The sequence below is a fragment of the Cebidichthys violaceus genome, unplaced genomic scaffold (genome assembly GCF_023349555.1).
Source record: "Cebidichthys violaceus isolate CVI_PGR_0920_01 unplaced genomic scaffold, fCebVio1.0.p SCAF_10, whole genome shotgun sequence".
NCBI classification, from domain to species: domain Eukaryota; kingdom Metazoa; phylum Chordata; class Actinopteri; order Perciformes; family Stichaeidae; genus Cebidichthys; species Cebidichthys violaceus.
This window is the reverse complement of record NW_027176263.1, coordinates 13,283,276-13,301,926: the sequence shown is the minus strand read 5'-3', so window position 1 is coordinate 13,301,926 and position 18,651 is coordinate 13,283,276. Positions and strand designations below refer to the sequence as shown.

General features: G+C 42.4%; 1 protein-coding gene and 1 long non-coding RNA gene across 2 annotated transcripts; one reads left to right on the top strand and one right to left on the bottom strand.

Annotated features, from left to right (window-relative positions):
* The first annotated feature begins 1,789 nt into the window (after positions 1 to 1,789).
* LOC137878001 (homeobox protein vent1-like) lies at positions 1,790 to 3,569 on the top strand. The gene is made up of 3 exons (XM_068718165.1): positions 1,790 to 2,810; positions 2,924 to 3,156; positions 3,269 to 3,569. Exons 1-3 carry the CDS (start codon positions 2,540 to 2,542, stop codon positions 3,521 to 3,523), a joined length of 759 nt encoding a protein of 252 aa, XP_068574266.1. The 5' UTR covers positions 1,790 to 2,539; the 3' UTR covers positions 3,524 to 3,569.
* A 10,754-nt stretch (positions 3,570 to 14,323) lies between these two features.
* On the bottom strand, positions 14,324 to 15,929 carry LOC137877990 (uncharacterized). The gene is made up of 2 exons (XR_011103584.1): positions 15,621 to 15,929; positions 14,324 to 14,914 (listed from the first exon to the last, which is right to left on the bottom strand). It is a non-coding gene; the product is annotated as an uncharacterized lncRNA (long non-coding RNA).
* Between the last annotated feature and the right edge of the window lie 2,722 nt (positions 15,930 to 18,651).

The window sequence follows — 18,651 nt, the reverse complement described above, 5'->3', positions numbered from 1 at the left end:
TATATATATATGTATGTATATATGTATATGTATATATATATGTATATTTTTTTTCAAATAGTCAATAAATGTACAGTATTTTGTCCTATAGTGATATTGCGTGTGTTTGGGGTCAATTAGTTAGATCTCTTGGGAACACACTGTTATAAAACTCCAATAACACAAATCAAAATGGGCTTATTTGTGATTTGAGAGGGGTGGTGCTGCTTAAACTCCAACACGGATATCGAGCAGACGGAAATTAACAGCTGAGGTCTCTGAGGCCCCAAACACAATCGTTTCCTGTATGTAAAGTAGACTTCTGAAACATGATCAACTCAAAATCATATTTACATGCAGTTCTCATAACAGTCATGAAGTGGCAGTGGTGGAATGTATATGTGCACATTTACTCAGCCGTACTTAGGTACAACTTTGAGCTGTTTGCACTTTACTTGAATATTTCTCTACAACATGAAAAGGCTGCTTACACCTCTATACATTGTAATTGTGATGCAATATTATAGTAAACAAGAACACAAAGCTGACAGGGACCAATGAGTGATTTAAAAAGTATAAGCAAATCAAAATAATGCAGGAATTTTACTTATAATGGATATTTCTGGAGGGCGGTATTTTTACTTTAAATAAAGGACTGACTTAACCACTGGGGTCTCTAGGAAATGTTCATGAATAACCTGAAAATGCTCCTGTCAAAACACCAAAACTTCTCAAATGTATTGATTTTATTATGTGAGTTAGATCAAATACAACTAATTCATTTATTTAATTATCTATTTTAATCCAGGCTGTAGTGACCCTGTCGAAATTAGAATACAGTCTCTTCTCCCGGGCCTTTCTCCTGAGGGGACAGAAAGAGAGAGAGAGCCCATGCAGGTAGAGCTGAGGAAATCGGCGCAGTGTGAAGGCGACGTCCCGGGCAGCTTTTTTTGTGTTGTTTTTGGTATTGTTATCTAACGGCATCGGGGCTCATCTTCAAAGCGTCAGAGATGAAGAGCTCCAGAGGACCGAGGGGACTCCGGCCTCCGCTGCGACAGATCGCCGATAGAGGAGACGACCAGGCCTCTGTCTCTTATCTGCTTTTGCGCACGACTAAACGATCAGTTTAGCGCCATTGTCCCCAGAAGCTGCCGCACGCGGAGATCTCACAAAATCGGACGGGCCGTCCCACCGGTTCGTGTGGCGATGTGATCCCGCATGTCAAGCGTGGTGACTTTAGAGATCACATCCAAAGCCGATGAAAAAAGTATATCATCTAATGCATTATTAATATCTCTCAATGTGTGCGGCCATTGGTATGTGAGCCAATTTAGGGATTACCGCGTCCTATTGCGGGCTCGACTCCCTCACAGACTCCCACCCCACCTCCCCAGCTTCCTCGCAGCTTGTTTTGGCATATTTACATGTGAACGGCCCGACAATCAGCCGTAATTGTGTTGCTACTGTAATGCCTTTGATTCGTAATGTTTGAAGCGCCTGTGCCAAACGCTGGCTCGCGGGTAGCCGGCGCCAGCGCTCACCGGGGTATCAAAGGCATGTCAATACGAAAACCATCCAGAGGGATCCCCCCCCCCTTTTCCCCCCATTTTGATATAGTGCAGAAGTACAACAGAAGAGCTGAGCATCATTTACCACAGATCAAGTCCCCTTGTGTAATGCAGGGATCACTATTATTAGGATTAAGTGCTCCAATCTGGAGCCACTCCTTAAATACCCCCCCCCCCCCCCCCCATCAAAAAAAAGACGGGTGACATATGAGTCAGCTGTGGAAGAAGTATTCATTATTTCTGTTAAAGAAATAACCTCCATTCAAAATTGTACTACAATTGTAATATTAAGCTGTGCCTCGTGTAGCCTAGCCCAATATTTCGCGTTTGTGTGTAAAATCTTAATCTAAAAAAAATAATTTTGTAATTATGCATGTGAAATAAATTTAGTGGAGTACAAAATCAGCTCCTGAAATGTGGTAAAATAGAAGTATTTGAGCACTATACTACTGCACCTCAAAATGAAATCGCCTGGCCTGTACTTAGTTTCTTCCCACCCGACGTCTCTGGATGCTTTCCGTCCACTCACATGGAGATTACCAGAGACATTAGATCAGTCATGGACAAGTTAACCTGCATTGTCTGAAGGGAGAACACTAAGAAGACTGGTTGTTCTGACACCTTTGCTCCGGTGCTACTGTATGAAAAACATGAAAGCGGGTCTCCACCTCTGCAGCAGATACAGCTGTTTCTGCAGAGCCCCCCGGTTTCAGTCGGGGCGGACAAATGTATGAGCTCAGGAGGGTTCTCACAGACTCGGCGGCGCCAGGTCTTCACACACTCACAGGATATGTAAAGACTTCAATAACGAGCCATTAACCCCTAATCATCGGGATCGATCGGGCGTTAACAAGGGCCTCTACATATGCAAATTGCCAACCAAGGGGCCATGGCGCTATAAAAGCTGGCCCCCGGCCGAGTGTGGGTTGGCAACCGCACACACTCCCTCTGACATCTGGTGACTGTGCAGGTCACTGAGCAGCACTGCGAACATGGTGAAATACTTTTCCGTGGACTGGCTGGCCCAGAGCCATCTCCACAGCGCACCGACCGAGGACCACGGAGCTGGCGTGGATACCGCGACGACCTGCAGGCCCCACATGCCCTGCATGGTGCAGCCGCGCCCGCCGACTTTTGGCAAGGGTTACCTGCAGCCGAAACCCAAAGCATTAAAGCCAGTCGAGCACGCGGAGCGAGTGGAGAGCAGCGGGCAGGACTCCAGTCCGTGCTCACCTTTTCATCCGACAAGCTGCGCCTCTCCGAGTAAGTACAGTACTTAATAGCAGCCTACAACTCCTAACTTTTAAACCATAGGTCTTTTACGCGCAAGTACAGTTGGTAACCAGAGTTCTTTTTTTTTTTTTTTATCTCTCCAGTTTCAGAAATTAACGGTTATTCCTCCGGGTACGAGAGCGAGGCGGCCTCCTCCGAGTGCCTTTCTGTGGACGATGGAAGCGACGCGGAGAAAGACGCGCCGCAGCGCCGCGTGCGCACAAAGTTCAGTATCGAGCAGATCAGCAAACTGGAAAAGATCTTCAACAAGCACAAATACCTGGATGCCGGAGAGAGAGTGAAGACGGCGCAGAAGCTGAACCTCACAGAAACTCAGGTAAGAGACATTCAGTGTAAACAAACCCGTTTAAATACTGACGGATTCCCCTGATTCTGCATTACTCTGGATACTAACTTTATTTCGTTGTTGTTTTTTTGCTTGCTCTCAGGTTAGGACCTGGTTCCAGAACAGGAGGATGAAGCTGAAACGGGAATTTCAGGATTACCTCGCGCCCCAGATCCCGCAGGTGTTGTTCCAGCCTCTGCCCCCGGTTCACCAGTACCACAGCGTGGCCGGACAGCGACCCGTGCACTACCCCGCGACCGGCCCGGCCTTTTACCCGCAGCTGGTCCTCCAGCAGCAGATGCGCCCTCATCACCCTCCCCCTCCTCATCGCATGATCCGCAACCCGCATTTCTACTGAAGAACTGTCAACCACAGACTTTTCCGACCGAAACACTTAGAATCCAAACACGTGCAATCCAGATTTGTGTTTAATTTGATGTTTGATTTGTTTTTATTGTTTTTATTTTATTGGATATATATATAAGTTGTATATATAATTTACAAAAAAAGTCTATTTATAATTGAATAAAGTCTATCGTCTATACTGCAGCACTGGACTTTGCCTTTCATCTGTGCTTACACAAGCTCCAGGCCCCTAAACAGCCACAACAGAACTGGGTATCTTCAAGATAATGGTGATGATATTATCTCTATTGCAGGATTAGTTCAACACGTCTTTCATCTTAAGACGGGGAGGTTGGCCGAAAGAACTGTTAGATATGGGAGTTGACCATTATCTCAACTCATTGTATGGATCTCTCCTAATATCAAGATAAGAGGCCAAAAACCCGGCCAGACCAATCCAAATAAAGAAGTCATAAAAAAACGAAATCACCGAGGATTGTGAATACTGTTGAAAGAAAAAAAACACAACACATTCTGATTGAGCCTCTTGTACAGACATTGCGTGTGTTTTTTTTACCTGTCAACAAAGACCGACCATATGCTCCCCCCCGCTCCCCTTCCCACACACACACACACACACACACACACACACACACACACACACACACACACACACACACACACACACACACACACACATCTCTGCTCTTCAAACGCCAGCTAACAGGTAGATCACGGTCAACAATTAGTCCTAATTAAGCCTCTCGTTGATGAGTTCACACTTACAGCAGGAGCCCTCCGGTCCGGCTCCAGAGAGTCTGGGGTTCTATAGGTGCCCAGAGGCTCCTCAGCCAATGTCTCATTCAAGTGGAGTCAACAGAGATCAAACGGAAGTTTTTTCACTGTCTCACATGCGGACACACCCACACACACCATAACAAAGGCTTCATCAGCGGGTTTCTTGGTGCTCAGACAGCCGGGCGCTCCTGTCTGCAACTGTAAAAAAAAAAGAGAAGAAAAGCTAGTCACATATTTGACAGCCAGGTATGCGATATTTTAATTGGAATATAAAATATATCTTTTTTTATTTCTGTGGAGCTAGAACAGTGACAGTAGGTTTGGGCATCGAAAATATATAGTTGGCACTGAAAAAAGTCCCACTGATCTTATCTTGACATTCTTTGCTGGTGTGGTTTTCACTGTCAAAGTTCAGATTTTTTCTTGGCATAATTGATGCCAATTAACCACCCTGAGTTCACTTCCAAAGTGTAATGGGTGACTGTGGCTAAGTGGATAGCAGGGCCATCCTTCAATCAGGGTAGTTGCATGTTAATGTGTCCTTGTGCAAGACACTTAAACCCAACATTGCTCCCGTAGCTGTGCCTACGGTGAAGAAATGGGATAGCATCTGAATTGTAAGTGGTGTTGGATAAAAGCGTCTGTTAAATGACTGTAATGTAATGTAATGTGTAGAAACTTCCTTAATCCTGCTAAACGGGCATCCGACTGTCAATCAGCAACGCTTTCAGTCAAATGTTTGTATACTAACTCATTGAATTCTGTGGTCTATGATGCTTTTGCATTATTTCTATTTGCCAATGTATTTTTGAATTAATGCGATGAGATGAGTAATGCTGTTATAGCTGAATGGAGAAACGTGGAGATCTTTATGGCATTCTTTCTGAGCCTGTGCTCAATTGCGCCACGAAATTACCAGAAGAGCGTTTGGCAGGGGACACTCGACTGCGATCTTTGTTCTCTCTGTTTGGCCTGTGGTGTCCTCTTGTCCACACAGAGCAGCAATGGATTTATAGAGGTAAAGAGGTCAAAACTAACGTGCAGGGAAAGTAGGCTACTGATATCAGCTGATTGTGCAAACAGAGAAGATGGACATCTAAATCATGAAGCACCATCACTCAGAAATGTTGAATAAAACAGCAGACCAAAGTGTAGACCTACTATGACTTTTTTTTATGACTTTCTTCGACATACTATTATATGACTTTTTAATGATTTTTTTCGTCATTGTATACTATGACTTTTTATGATTTTTTTGACATGCTTTTTTATAAATTTTCTTGTTGATTGTAGTATTTGTAAATTATTATTGATATCTTTGGGTTGGTGAAATCATGGAAATATTTATTGTACATATAGTGTTGACTTGTAGATGGTATGTCTGGGCTAATTAGAGGGAGCAGGTGTATAGAGTATAAGGAGCTCAGCATGTTAACACTATACAATGACTTTTTTCGACACGCTATACTATGACTTTTTTATGACTTTTATGTCTAATACCTAATATTGTAAAATACATGTAGTGAAGTTAAAAGTACAATATTTGCCTTTAAGTTGTATTGGACTGCAAGTATAAAGTTACATAAAATGGAAATACTCACGTAAAGTACATGTTCCTCAAAATTGAACTTAAGTACAGTACTTGAGTACGCTGAATGTACTTAGTTATAGTTAAACACTGCTAGATAAAGAGCACAACATTGCTTACAAGAGCACAAAGTTCTCCATAGATCTAGCCTCTTAATGTTACTCTCAAAGTACACCAGATTGATGCATTTCAACCTAAAATACATTATGACATCTTTTTGGCATACTATACTTGACTGTTTGATTATTTTTGTTATAAAATACCATACTCCAATATTTTAATGACATATTTATACTCTTTTATCTACCATATTTTTAAAGCATACAAGACAATTAGAAGACACATGAGCTGCTTAAATGGGCTGTAATGTCAGCTTCAGGTATTCTTAAGTTCTGGACATCAAGTGTCATCACACTGTGCTATCTGAATGTTCATGTCTGTTACAGACCATATCCTATGATTTCATGGAAGAGACCATTGCTTTTAAAATATTTTGCACGCTTTCAACATTCAGCATCAAACATAATGCAGCTGGCAATGAGAAAAAAAATATCATACCCCAGAGCTTCAGCACAGTGAAGGTGTTGTCTCAGTTGTTCTGTATAACGTTCCTCTTCTTCCCAGATGTCATCAATTGAGGCCTTATATCTACAACTGTGTGTCAAATAAAAGCACCTGTCTTAACAACTGACAGTAACTTGACACAACAACATGTCACTTTCATCTGTGAGAGAGATAAAGCTGCAGTCGACAGGAACCTCGAGTCAAACGGGTGAGAGAGACTAACATGGTGTGAGAAAAGTCAAGATCCTACTGTAAATGTTGACTCCTGTCACATCTACTCTTCAGCTACTTTTTTGTGATGAAGTTCACGCTGTTTTTGGTTCAGGTTAGTTGAGCCAGCAGGCAGTGAACTGTAACCTAGAAAAGGAGGAGTCTGCAGTACTCAATGAAGCACTAAGTACTGATTCATCTGCTCAAATAAATTTGTGCCAATTTGGTTTTCTGACCTATAGTGCCAATAATAGACGCTTGTCTCCCGCCCTCAGATCTCCGGATGTTATTCTGGGCCTTCCCGTCTCAGAAGCGGTAGACGTGTGGTCTCTGGGTGGTGTTCTGGGGCCCATGTACCTTTGGCAGCCTGCCATTTCCTTAGAGGTGTCAGTATCACCTGCTACGTCATCTACTACGCTTGGATTTCATGCAGCTTCATGTCAAACCCCATCCAAATGGAAATTTGGATGTAATTCCATGTACATATTCTTCATCCAGGTGAAAACTATGGTGGTCAAGTGACGGCGCCCACACCCAGCTCTAGTTCAGCCCTAACCAGGACTCCACAAAGCCAGCATGGAGGCTCAAGGTATGTTACACTATCTTTATATTTTGGTGACGCTCTGTGATTATAAGTTACACTAAATGGTCATTGGTTGCTTTAAGTGAAGTAAAATCACATTATAATTCATTTTAACAGTGATTATAAGGTTCATAAGTTTATAATGTATTTCAACCATAAGAATTATAATAGACTATGATCTTTAAAAAAAACAATAATGTATCATGATTATTGAAATATAGCATTATGATTATTTAAGAGTGCATATAACTATAATTCTACAGTGCTATATGCATTATGATGCAAATATGTTGATATCCATTATAGACATTTTTTATAGAAAGTCTTACTGATATATTTCTTCTAAATTTGGCTGCAACTCATGCAAGTGTTAAAAAAATCTCAAATGTATTCTCTTCTGTTTTAGACGACTGAGGAGTACAAGGCTGCGACTGGCTTCCCGCCACAAAAACACAGAGGCAGCTTAACCGGGTTAAACTGTCTGAGTGACCTGGTCATAGGTGGCCCTTCTTCTACTGCACATAAGTAATAGCAATACTCTGCAGTGCATTCATTTGAACCATGTTTGACCTCGTTTCCAAATGCAGCTGAATCCAGAAGAGAGCGTTGGGTGTAGGATGAGATGTCAGCCTCCTGCTTGGGATGCTGCATCTGAATCAACAGGATGCTAAAAGTGAACTCATCCCACCTCATTTTTCCAGCCTGAATACGAGATGACAGCAGATATTTTTAAAGTAAAGTCTCCCAAGTTGCAAAGTCATACTAAATTTAAAGTATGTGTAGGGTTAGGGTTGGGCAATATAGAAAATCCCAGACTGACAAATATGGCTTGAAAAAAAAACGATATACAAGATTATCGTCCAAAAAAAGCTAAAGGTAGAGACGCACTATGGAATGAAGGTGCGTATGTCACAATACTTAAGTGGCCACAATGTTTAGGCAGTAAGTGCTATGTTACACAAGGGCATGCTGGGATCAATAAATTGGATCAATCATCTCATCAATCTGGTAGTAACTACCCACGTACGATCTCGCCACCATTGACTGTCACGTTTATATTTTGTTGCCTTTGCGAAAGCCCTGGGGTCTTATTTATAACCGGTGCCTACGCACAAAACGGGGTCTGAAATAGGGAAACGTTGTGAACTAGTGTATAGCTTTTATATATGATGATTTTAATGTAAAGTGTCTTTGAGTACAATGAAAAGCGCTCGATAAATAAAATGTATTATTATTATTATTATTAACTATAAAAACAAAGTTGACGGGAGAATGTGCGCACCTGTACGGAAAGTGTGACCCATGCATTCGAACATTTTGGAGACACAGGGAAAGTGGTGACACAGGTCTCAAAAACACACTCCTGACGTTACCCAGAAGTCCCTGCTAACTTGTAACGCTGCTCACAGACTGCAGTGGCCTCTAGTGGCTGACAGAAGTATAGCTACAACTAAAATATAGAGAAGTCAGCTGGAACAAGGCTATCCTAGCTAATGTTTGGTTATAAATAAAACAACGGCAGAGCAAAACAGACTTAACTACTTCCGGTTTAGTCCCTGTGAACTCGTGAAAGCGGTTGCTGTAGATCAGTGGCGGACCGTGTATTTTATACCTGGACCTTCATTATGACGTCTTTATGACGTCAGCATGACGGGATGCTTCTTCATTAACGGGCAATGCATATAGTCAAAATCAATGTAATTAACACAATGACAAGAACAAACTCACAAGAACCAGTCACATATATGTATATGATAACAAAGCAGGTAGAATAACATAAAACCCGAATAACACGATTCAACAGGCCTCTGCACATTCCTGCAAAACTGCGGCGCTAAAACACGCATTCCACCACACACTGAAGAGCAGCCTTATTATTCACATCAGAGGGAACAATATTAACCATATCATAAAAACGACACGATAGACACATTAACACAGTAGTAACGCTACTGCAGATGTAAAAACTAAAGCAGTTCACTTAACACAGAATATAATGCAGAACACACACAACACGGAACACGGAACGGAACACAGAACACACAGAACACACACACAGAACACTCAGACACACACAGAGAACACGCAAACACACAAAGTTCAACAGTTGCCAGATCTAAAGGTCTTTCCATCTTCTCACATGCGTCGTCTCTCTGGTTCGGGTTGTTGCTGTGTGTGTATGTGAAGATCTGCAAAGGTTCTCCTCTTCATCGTGTCAGACTCAGAGAGACTAGCGCCTCATACAGACGTATGAGTGTGCGCGTGTGTGTGATTATTCTCGCCTTGTTCCAGTCGGGATTAAAAAAGTTGAAAGAGCGATTAAAAACTTCTTGATATACATGAAGCATGTGCCTGTTAGATGTATGGAACAGACAGAAGCTCACTGCCATGGATAAATACTGCTGTCAAGCCAGCCGCTGTTTATATTTTGATGCGCGTCTATTCCCGCAGTTACGTTACCGGTGCCTTGAACGCCATTAAGGATGAAGACATTCTCACATTTTGTTTACCAAATAAATCGAAATTATATTAATAATCATACATTAAATACAACTTGTTGAATATGTGACAGCACTACTAAAGATGTCCCATTGGGATAAAACTGTTTACGGAGAAGAGAAGATTGGAAAAACACATCAGTATGCAACAGATATCAAAATAAAATATATTTGAATGCCTTATTTATCAGTAACATTTTCAATGCCAATGTTTTCTTTTGCAATTCTATATTTTATTATAGTTCTAGCTCCATAGATTTCAGCTTCTTAAAACATTGACATATGAATATGATTTGATAAACTGTGACATTTTATGGAACATCAAATACTTTCAAATCTGAATTTATTCTGCCAGTGGCACAGTAGGACTCTGTCGAAAGTCTACTAGCAATCGATTTTTTTAAATTGGGCTTCATATCTGATACTTTAGTTAACAGCATTGTATTCATAGGGGATACGGCCCTGGATCACTTTATGCAGGGTTCATTTAAAGTCTGAGATGCCAGGTGACTGACACTCAGGCTTACTGGCGCCAGAGCGTCTCAGCCAGCCATGAACGTGAGAAAAACCACAACCCAGCCTCTATTAACCTCAATCACAACGACCATCACGGTTCTATCATTCCGTCGAGACTCCTTTGCATATGCAAATAAAGACGTGTGCCCCTCCTCCATGTAGCGGCCAAGAGTCACCCAAGGGGCAGCAAAACACACACACACACACACACACACACACACACACACACACACACACACACACACACACACACACACACACACACACACACACACATACCCTGAGACCACTGCTTGGATGCGACATGGCAAACTTCTCTGTGGAATGGCTTTCCAAAAGTTATTATGAGGATGACGCGCTTCATTCAAAAGTCCATAGCGAAATGGAGGAATTTACAAATGGATCAAGGAGCAAATACTCTCCGACCTCGCCAAACAGTATAACTTCACTGGTGGACTTCGCCTTAAGGGCTGCAGACAGGTCTTTCTGTGGATATTGATTTTAGGCTGAATTAATTAAACTGCTCTGTTCTTCCTTTTTTAGATAGTTGCGGTTACACTTCGGGGTCCGAGAGCGAGGTGGGGGTTTGCCGGAGTCGGAGTTCACCTCCGAGCAAATCAGCAAACTGGAGAAGGCCTTCGGTAGGCACAAATACCTGGGTGCTGTGCAGAGGAGGAGGATCGCTGAGAGGCTTAACCTCTCCGAAACTCAGGTGGGTGAGGTTTACACTGGTTACGATGAGGACTGTGGAGGCCACCGGTGACATTGCGGAGCTCTCCAGGGGAATATTCACTAGTTTGGGAGCCCTGATTCAAAGTGTAGGGCTCCTGGAGTCACCATGATTCATAACTGAGAATATAGATCATCCGTTAATGGCTGCCTTGTATTTCCCAGGTGACAACGTGGTTTCAAAACAGGAGGATGAAGCTGAAAAGGGAGGTCCAAGACCTGCATCCCAAGTTCCTCTCCGTCCCCGTTGCTCTAATGCCGCCTCTGTTGTTTCAGCACCCCGCCCTGAGTGGACAGCTCCCCGCAGCTGCAGCCGCTCCTCCGCCCCAGCACCGCTCCCACCCAGTCATCATGCCTCCACACTTCTACCAAGCCTGCTGTCTAGAATCTAGATGTTTTTCCATTGCTCTCTCTAAAAGAGGGGTTTTAAAGTTGTAAATATAATTACTTTTAATTTATCTGAAGTACTACTGTGTATATTGATGCGTGTATAAAACAATGTAAATGTATTTCCTGCAAATAGTTCTATGTTCTATGTCACACAAAAAACATAATTAAAGACTACAAACTGCCTATTTCGCTTCATTGTCTTTCATTCAAAAGTGCTTGAAATATTGACAGTATTTCCTTCTGTTGTTATACTTACAGTATCATATTAATATAAAATATGCATATTTCACAATATCTACAATATGATTTCGAGTTCTGACAAATATAGTGCATATCTTTTTTTCAGCCCTTCATAGATTTTAAAAGAGGTCTGATATGATTTGTATCCTTCAGTAAAGTGAAAGAGAAAAAAACATGAACTCTTGGCCACATGGAGATATTATTGAACCAGGTGGATCAGAGTTTGGCCATTTGTTGCAACGTCGATGTTAACTTTAACAAAAAGGAACAAACGGCTTGGTTCCTGTTTTACACCACGTTGTGCCTTATTCTCTCTCTCTCTCCCTCTCTCTCTGTCTCTCTCTCTCTCTCTCTGTCTCTCTCTCTCTCTCTCTCTCTCTTTCTCTCCCCCTCTCCCGCTCTCTCTCCCCCCCCCCTCTCTCTCTCCCGCTCTCTCTCTCTCTCTCTCTCTCTCCCCTCTCTCTCTCTCTCTCTCTCTCTCTCTCTCTCTCTCTCTCTCTCTCTCTCTCTCTCTCTCTCTATCTATTTCTTTCAAGACCCAGTGGCCACGACCAGCAAGTGACCAGTTTTATCACCACACTCAGGTTGTTTTTTATTTGTTCGAATATTATACAGCAACAGGTATAAAAAAAAGAGCCCAGGATGGGTTTAAGGTATCACAGGCCTCCGTCAGCCTGTCCCTCAGTCCCGTGGAGCGGCTAAAAAGAGATGCCGCCTCCGGCTGCTGGAGGCGAACTCTTTTCCTTAGGCGTCCGGTGGCAGGGCTCCGAGCTGTGCTCGCTCTCGGCTCATTGTAGACGTGCATCTTCAAAGGAACATCAAAGCGGAGGTAACTGCCAGATCATTGAGATCCATTGAGCTCTATTGTCTCCCGATTGAACAATTCGCACCTACTCGGGAGAGCGGAGGGACGGCGCCTGAGAGTCTGCCCGAGGTGTATATTTCCTCACGTCAAAAAGTCATTAGTGTGGCTCCAGCTAAACGGTTAACTGATCGAGTCACTGTGTCATGCCTTGTTCAATGATTTGCAGTTGGGATCAGAAAAGGAAAGGCGTGCTGGCTGCAGATGATCAGACACTGATATGCAGCGTTCTGCGCTCCTTTAGTTGTATCATGTGCAGCCACATACCTGATTCAAAGGAGCCTGTATACTCCCTGCATACAGGAGTAGATTTAAAAGGAAAAAGTACATACTGACACCTCCCACCAGGAGGCACAACTATCAAAGGAGACGTTTAGGATTCCATGCATCAGTAACTGCTATAATGAGAAGGACGTTATTCATTAAAAGGCTTACTGGACCATATATTCATTTGTGCAGCGCCTCCACACAGAGCACCAGACAGTGCAAGGCCTCAGTCTGCAGCATTAACTGAGACAGTTTCCCGGCACTAATGGCAACATGAGCATCAATAAATGATCCATTGTAAAGGGAGGGCAGAGCATTTGGTGACTTGAATGACAATGAGTGTTTCACTGATCCTTTGGAACCAGGTGAGTGGCCGGGTGAAGCGGAGCTAACAGCTGCAGCTGGATGGCAGCAGACGGAGCACAGCCAAGGCTGGATGACCGGGAGAGGCCAAAGGTTGTCCAGGAGTTCAGCGAGAGAGAGAGCCGCTAATGAGATCTGCAACACCAACTGATGATTACAGTGATGGAATCAAGCCCACAGTGTTGAAATGCCATTTGAATCTGGATAAAAATAGAGAAATGTGTGAGTCAGTCACAATTTTTTTTTTTTTTTTATTGTTTTAGTCTGAAAACTCACAGAAGTCACATTTCCACACTTTGTGGTGGAAGGTAATGTGCAATTCTGAGGTCCCTGTACTGAGAATTTCCATTTGATGTACTTCTATTCCAACTACAAACACACACGTATGTACGTGTGTGTTTGTATTATGTTACATATATATATATATGTAACACAATATAAACACACACGTATGCACGTATGTACATGTGTGTTTGTATTGTATTGCATTGCTCAACACTAAACCAGTGGCCCCCAACCTATTGGCTTACCACCATCAAAAGCAGTGTCTAGTTGGGCTCCTTTTCAAGTCCACCTTTAGCTGCTGCAACAGTAAAATAATACTTATGCATTAACAATCTGTATCAATATGTCATGCAGACATGCTACTTTAAGTACATTTTGCTGCTGATACTGTTGCTGATACTTTTACTGATTTTGATTTTAATTTTTGCAAAACTTGCAATGGAGTATGTATATATTGTTGTTGTGTTTCATGTAAGGATCTGAGTACTTCTTCCACCACTGCCTTTTGTTTTAATTTTCATTAAGAGTGAAATCGATGCTTTTATGATATACTATATACTGACTGTCTTAGGCTTGAAAACATATAAGAACAAATGGGGGCTTTAGTAGATCCTAAGCTATTTGTTGGTAACACAATGAGCAGACAACCACAAACAACAAAGTGAAGAAGAAAAATGGCATAATCTGTTCAAAACTTCTTGTTTTTATGGGGTTAAAGCAGCAATACTGAGGCAATTTCTTGGGTACTGTTGCCCATCAGAGTTGCCCAAAAAATTGCCTAGTGTATCACCACCCTAAGTCATTTCTGTGCGAGTAAAAATTAAAATGTAAAAACTGTTAATATGTCTGTATTGTCTCAACCGAAAGATCATGTTACATATTGTCTAAAAAGTCAGAATGCATAAATGTCAAATCCAGTATTTAATGGCAAGATTTCTTTATTAACTAACAACAGCAAACAAATTATTCAGAAGCAAACAGATTCCAAAACACTTTTAAATTAACAAGAATGTAGCAAAAATGCAATATCACCTCACTCCACACACACACACACACACACACACACACACACACACACACACACACACACACACACACACACACACACACACACACACACACACTTGACACATCATGAGTGAATATGACAAAATTTGAGTATGATATTACACAAAAACAAATCACAGAGACACAAAAATCACCTGCGGTCAGTGTGTCAGAATACACGCCTCTATAGAGTAAGTCCATGGAGCCCAGTGTGTGTGTGTGTGTGTGTGTGTGTGTGCGCTTCGAGGACAACTGTCTTGTGGAGAGGATGATGAAATGGTTGTCTGCTCGGTGGAAAACCTCTGCAGCCCCATTTTCCCATGCCCTATACCTCTTTAAAGTTACGTCTGAAAAAGGTATATGCATAGGAAAAAGGAACAGCGAGTGCAAAGAGCCCTGTCGCCCTGTTGCCCTGTTGCCCTGTTGCCCTGTTGCCCTGTTGCCCTGTCGCTGCACGCCGGAGCCTGGAGGGCAGGGAGGGAAAAAGCTGGTCAGATACATGACTGCACATACAACAGGTGTATACATACAACATAATAGATATTTCTCCTCTTTCCTGTAGTGCTATTTGTCAACCTAGATTGTTCTGGCGTGACCTGCCGAGTATTGAGATATCAGCCTTGGATATGTCTTCCATCTCCAGAATATAATGGGACTATATGGCACTCGGTTTGTGGCGCTCAAAGCGTAAAAAAAAAAAATACATTTGAGAAACTCGATAGCAATGTTTCTTTCCAGAAATCATGACCCGGTGACTCAAGATAACCCGCAGACCTCACTGTGAGCAGTTTCATGTCGGAAGAATGGTTGAAAGAAAATAGTTCCTACATGAAACTGCTCCCAGCAAGGTCTGTGGATTATCTTGAGGAACCGGGTCGTGATGTCTGGAGAGAGATCATGACCTTTGAGCACCGCAAGCCGAGTGTCATAAAGTCCCATTCTATAGAGAAGGCAGACATCTCTACGGATGATATCTACAAAACTAGGCAACTCACACCAATTCAATCTAGATGGACAAATCGCACTACAGTTAAGAGGAAAAACACATATTTTTGATTTTGAGGTAAACTGTTCCATTAAGTTCAGATGATTTTTCTCTAGTTTCCAATAATAAGAAAAGAAATGAAAGAAAAAGGTACATGAAATGAATGAGGCGTGAAGAGGACTTACCCCGTAACGCTCCAGATGAGTCTCTCCCGGGAAGGCACCTCCTCTTGGCCATTTATCCCTGCACAGGGACCTTGAAGATGTTTGAGGAAGACAGTGTAGCTATTGTCTGTGCTCACTCAGCACTTTTCCTCCCTCCTTGGTTTCGAGCCATGGCGACACACCTGTGGACACCACAGATGCCTCCCGAGGGGGGAAAAACAATCATTTGAAAAACACATAGCTCGAAAGAACTGTGCAAAGTTCATTGTCTGGTTACGCTGGTTGACAGTGTTATTATCTACACACGCCTTAGACGTCAGAGGCAGAGCGGGGAAGAAGGGAAACGTTCAGGACGGCTCGTTCCCGCCGGTGGAGAAGTTTCTTATCTGTTCAGGGTTTTTGTTTTTGTTTTTGCCCCCCCCCCTCTCCCAGAAGAGGGGCCCCCATGCTTTTTGGCACTCAAGGTCTCTAGACAAGGACTCTCAGGGTGTGCTGAAGTGAGACACTGACACACACACACACACACACACACACACACACACACACACACACACACACACACACACACACACTCTGTGTGTTCTGGGAGTGCTATGGCATGTCAAGGCCGTGTGCAGCCAGGCAAAGATGAAACTGTGTTCTTCTCTCTGAGCCTCTGAGTTCGCACCGGTAAGGGCAGCAGTCATACATCACAGAGTTTAGTAGAGGGAGATCTATCTTCGATGATCGTGTTGGCCCATGTTGAGGTCATCTCACACTGCACCAAACCAGTAAGAGTCTCTGTGTGTCTGGGCTAAAGACGCCGATGATGAGCACCACAAAGAGAGTTGCATAGTATTAAATTCTTTACAAGCTGTTTCTATGACTGCATATGTTAAAATATATATATTGACATTACAAAAATGTGTGCTGCCCCAACTCAATCATGTAGGAGGCTGATGTTTTAGTGTCAACACCATCAAAAGCAAGCTTTTATTCAATTCAAACCAAAATGAAAGGCATATGCATATGAAACAAAAGTATGGCCCTGAATCATAGCTTACGTTTCACTTTTATAAAAGCCAAAGATCTTCAGTTACACAGTTTAGATTCAGATTCAGGAGGAATTATGTGAGATGTCTGTTTTGGGAAGAAGTGAGTTCAATTTTCTTTTCTGTTGTCCATACCTTTTTGACTTCTCAGTGTAAATGTTTTACGAAATATATTGGAATATTCTGGTGCACACAGGATTAAACAAAACCCCTCAAATGGTTGAATTTGGAAGTGTTTGACTTTGTCCCTAAGGCCTGAAAAAGGAGGGAAGACTATTTCATGAATTTATTCAAATTTCTCCAGCTTTGGTTTTATGCATTGCATGAGTTGTTCCGGATTTATGCATTGTGCTGTGAAGAAATATTTGAACTGGTTTTCTTTAGCTTTGGCCTCTTTGTCAATATTTATGTTTGATTCTAGATTTGTTTTTTAATAATTTGTGGGGTCTTGCTTGCTGGACAGAGCATGCAAGAATAGAAATGTCATTCATTTATGCCTGTATTAGTAATGAAATGCGCTCTTTTTTGGAGTGTTAAGACAGTGGCTTTACTCGTGGTATGCAGACAAGATTATTATAAGAACACATTATTGTGACACAGAAGCTCTGACCTTTTTTTTCCCCAAGCCAGGTATAAATATCAATCCTCCAAACCACCACTTGGTGGTAGCAGTTTCCAGCCTTGACTGGCAGCAGACTGAGGTCAAACACTATTTGTATACAGTATAATGTAATTGTAATGTTAGCATACTCAGGATAACGTGTCTGTAAGGTTTACAGTGTATGACTGTATGATGAGTGGCACAACCAGTGCCTGCAGTGAAGTGTAGTACCCGCGCTGACAGTATCAGAGCGGTGCTGCGAGCCGTGCCCTTCTGGTGAGATAAACACAAACTATTTGATCATGGTCCGATGAGCAAGGGCATATTTGTGCTCTGATGGAAGGAGTGTGCAGTAGTCATGGAGAGACCTGCAATATGTACTGCACTTATGCATTGAATCCAAGATACAGCATCCTCCTCTACTCTGCAAAACAAACGGCTACAAGACAACAAGACAATGGCAAACAAGTGTACTCTAATGCAGCACATCCTCCCCCTCATCAAAACGTCGGACTCATTTCCTCCGTGTCTCACGAGGGGCTGCTTTTAATTGGGTACACTTTAACATGTGGCTTTTTAAATCCAGTCTTCTGTTTTTTTTTGCAGAGTGTTTCTTTTGAGCGGAGCAATTTTTGCAGAGTTAAGCAGAAAAAAAAGGCAACAAAAGCTGCTTGTTCCTCTAAACGCATCTGCCACGGAGCAGGAGCGAGTTCACTCAACACAACTGCACAGGCGAGACGCGGTTTAAGGATTTGACAGTTTTGACAGGATGAGGATGTGATATTTTCTGAATTGCGACATAACAAACACCTGTAGTTGTCATTTTGGCTCCAATTGGCAATTTGGGGGATCTGTTATGCTCATTAGCTACAAACAGAGTTTGAGTTTGGCTAAAAAAATACTTGCTGAGCCATTTGTTTATTTGTACAAAAGAATGATGTGCAAATCACTTTCAAGATACATCATGTAAGTCAGTGTGTGAGGAGGGTATTATGAGCCATGCTGTAGCAGCTTAGCAGTCTGTCCACCACTTTGGTCAAATATCTCTAGTTATATTTAATAGATGTTAGTAGTTGTCATGGTCCCCAGAGCAGAAAGCCTACTGCTTTTGGTGATGCCCTATTTTTCCTCTAATGCCACCATGGGATTGGCATTTTTTGCTTGTAGTCAAATGTCTCCGCAACTATTGGATGTATTGCCATACAATCTGGTTCAGATGTCCGTGGTCTCCAGAGGATGAACCCTCATGACTTTGGGATTGCCTGACTTTTCATCTCGTGGCACCAGAAGTTAAAAAAGATGCATTTATCTGGTGAAATATCTCAACAGCTACAAGATGGATTAGCTCACATTTTTTTGTACAGACATGTACATGTGTCATTAAGGTGATGAACCTTAATGACCTTTCCATCTAGTGTCA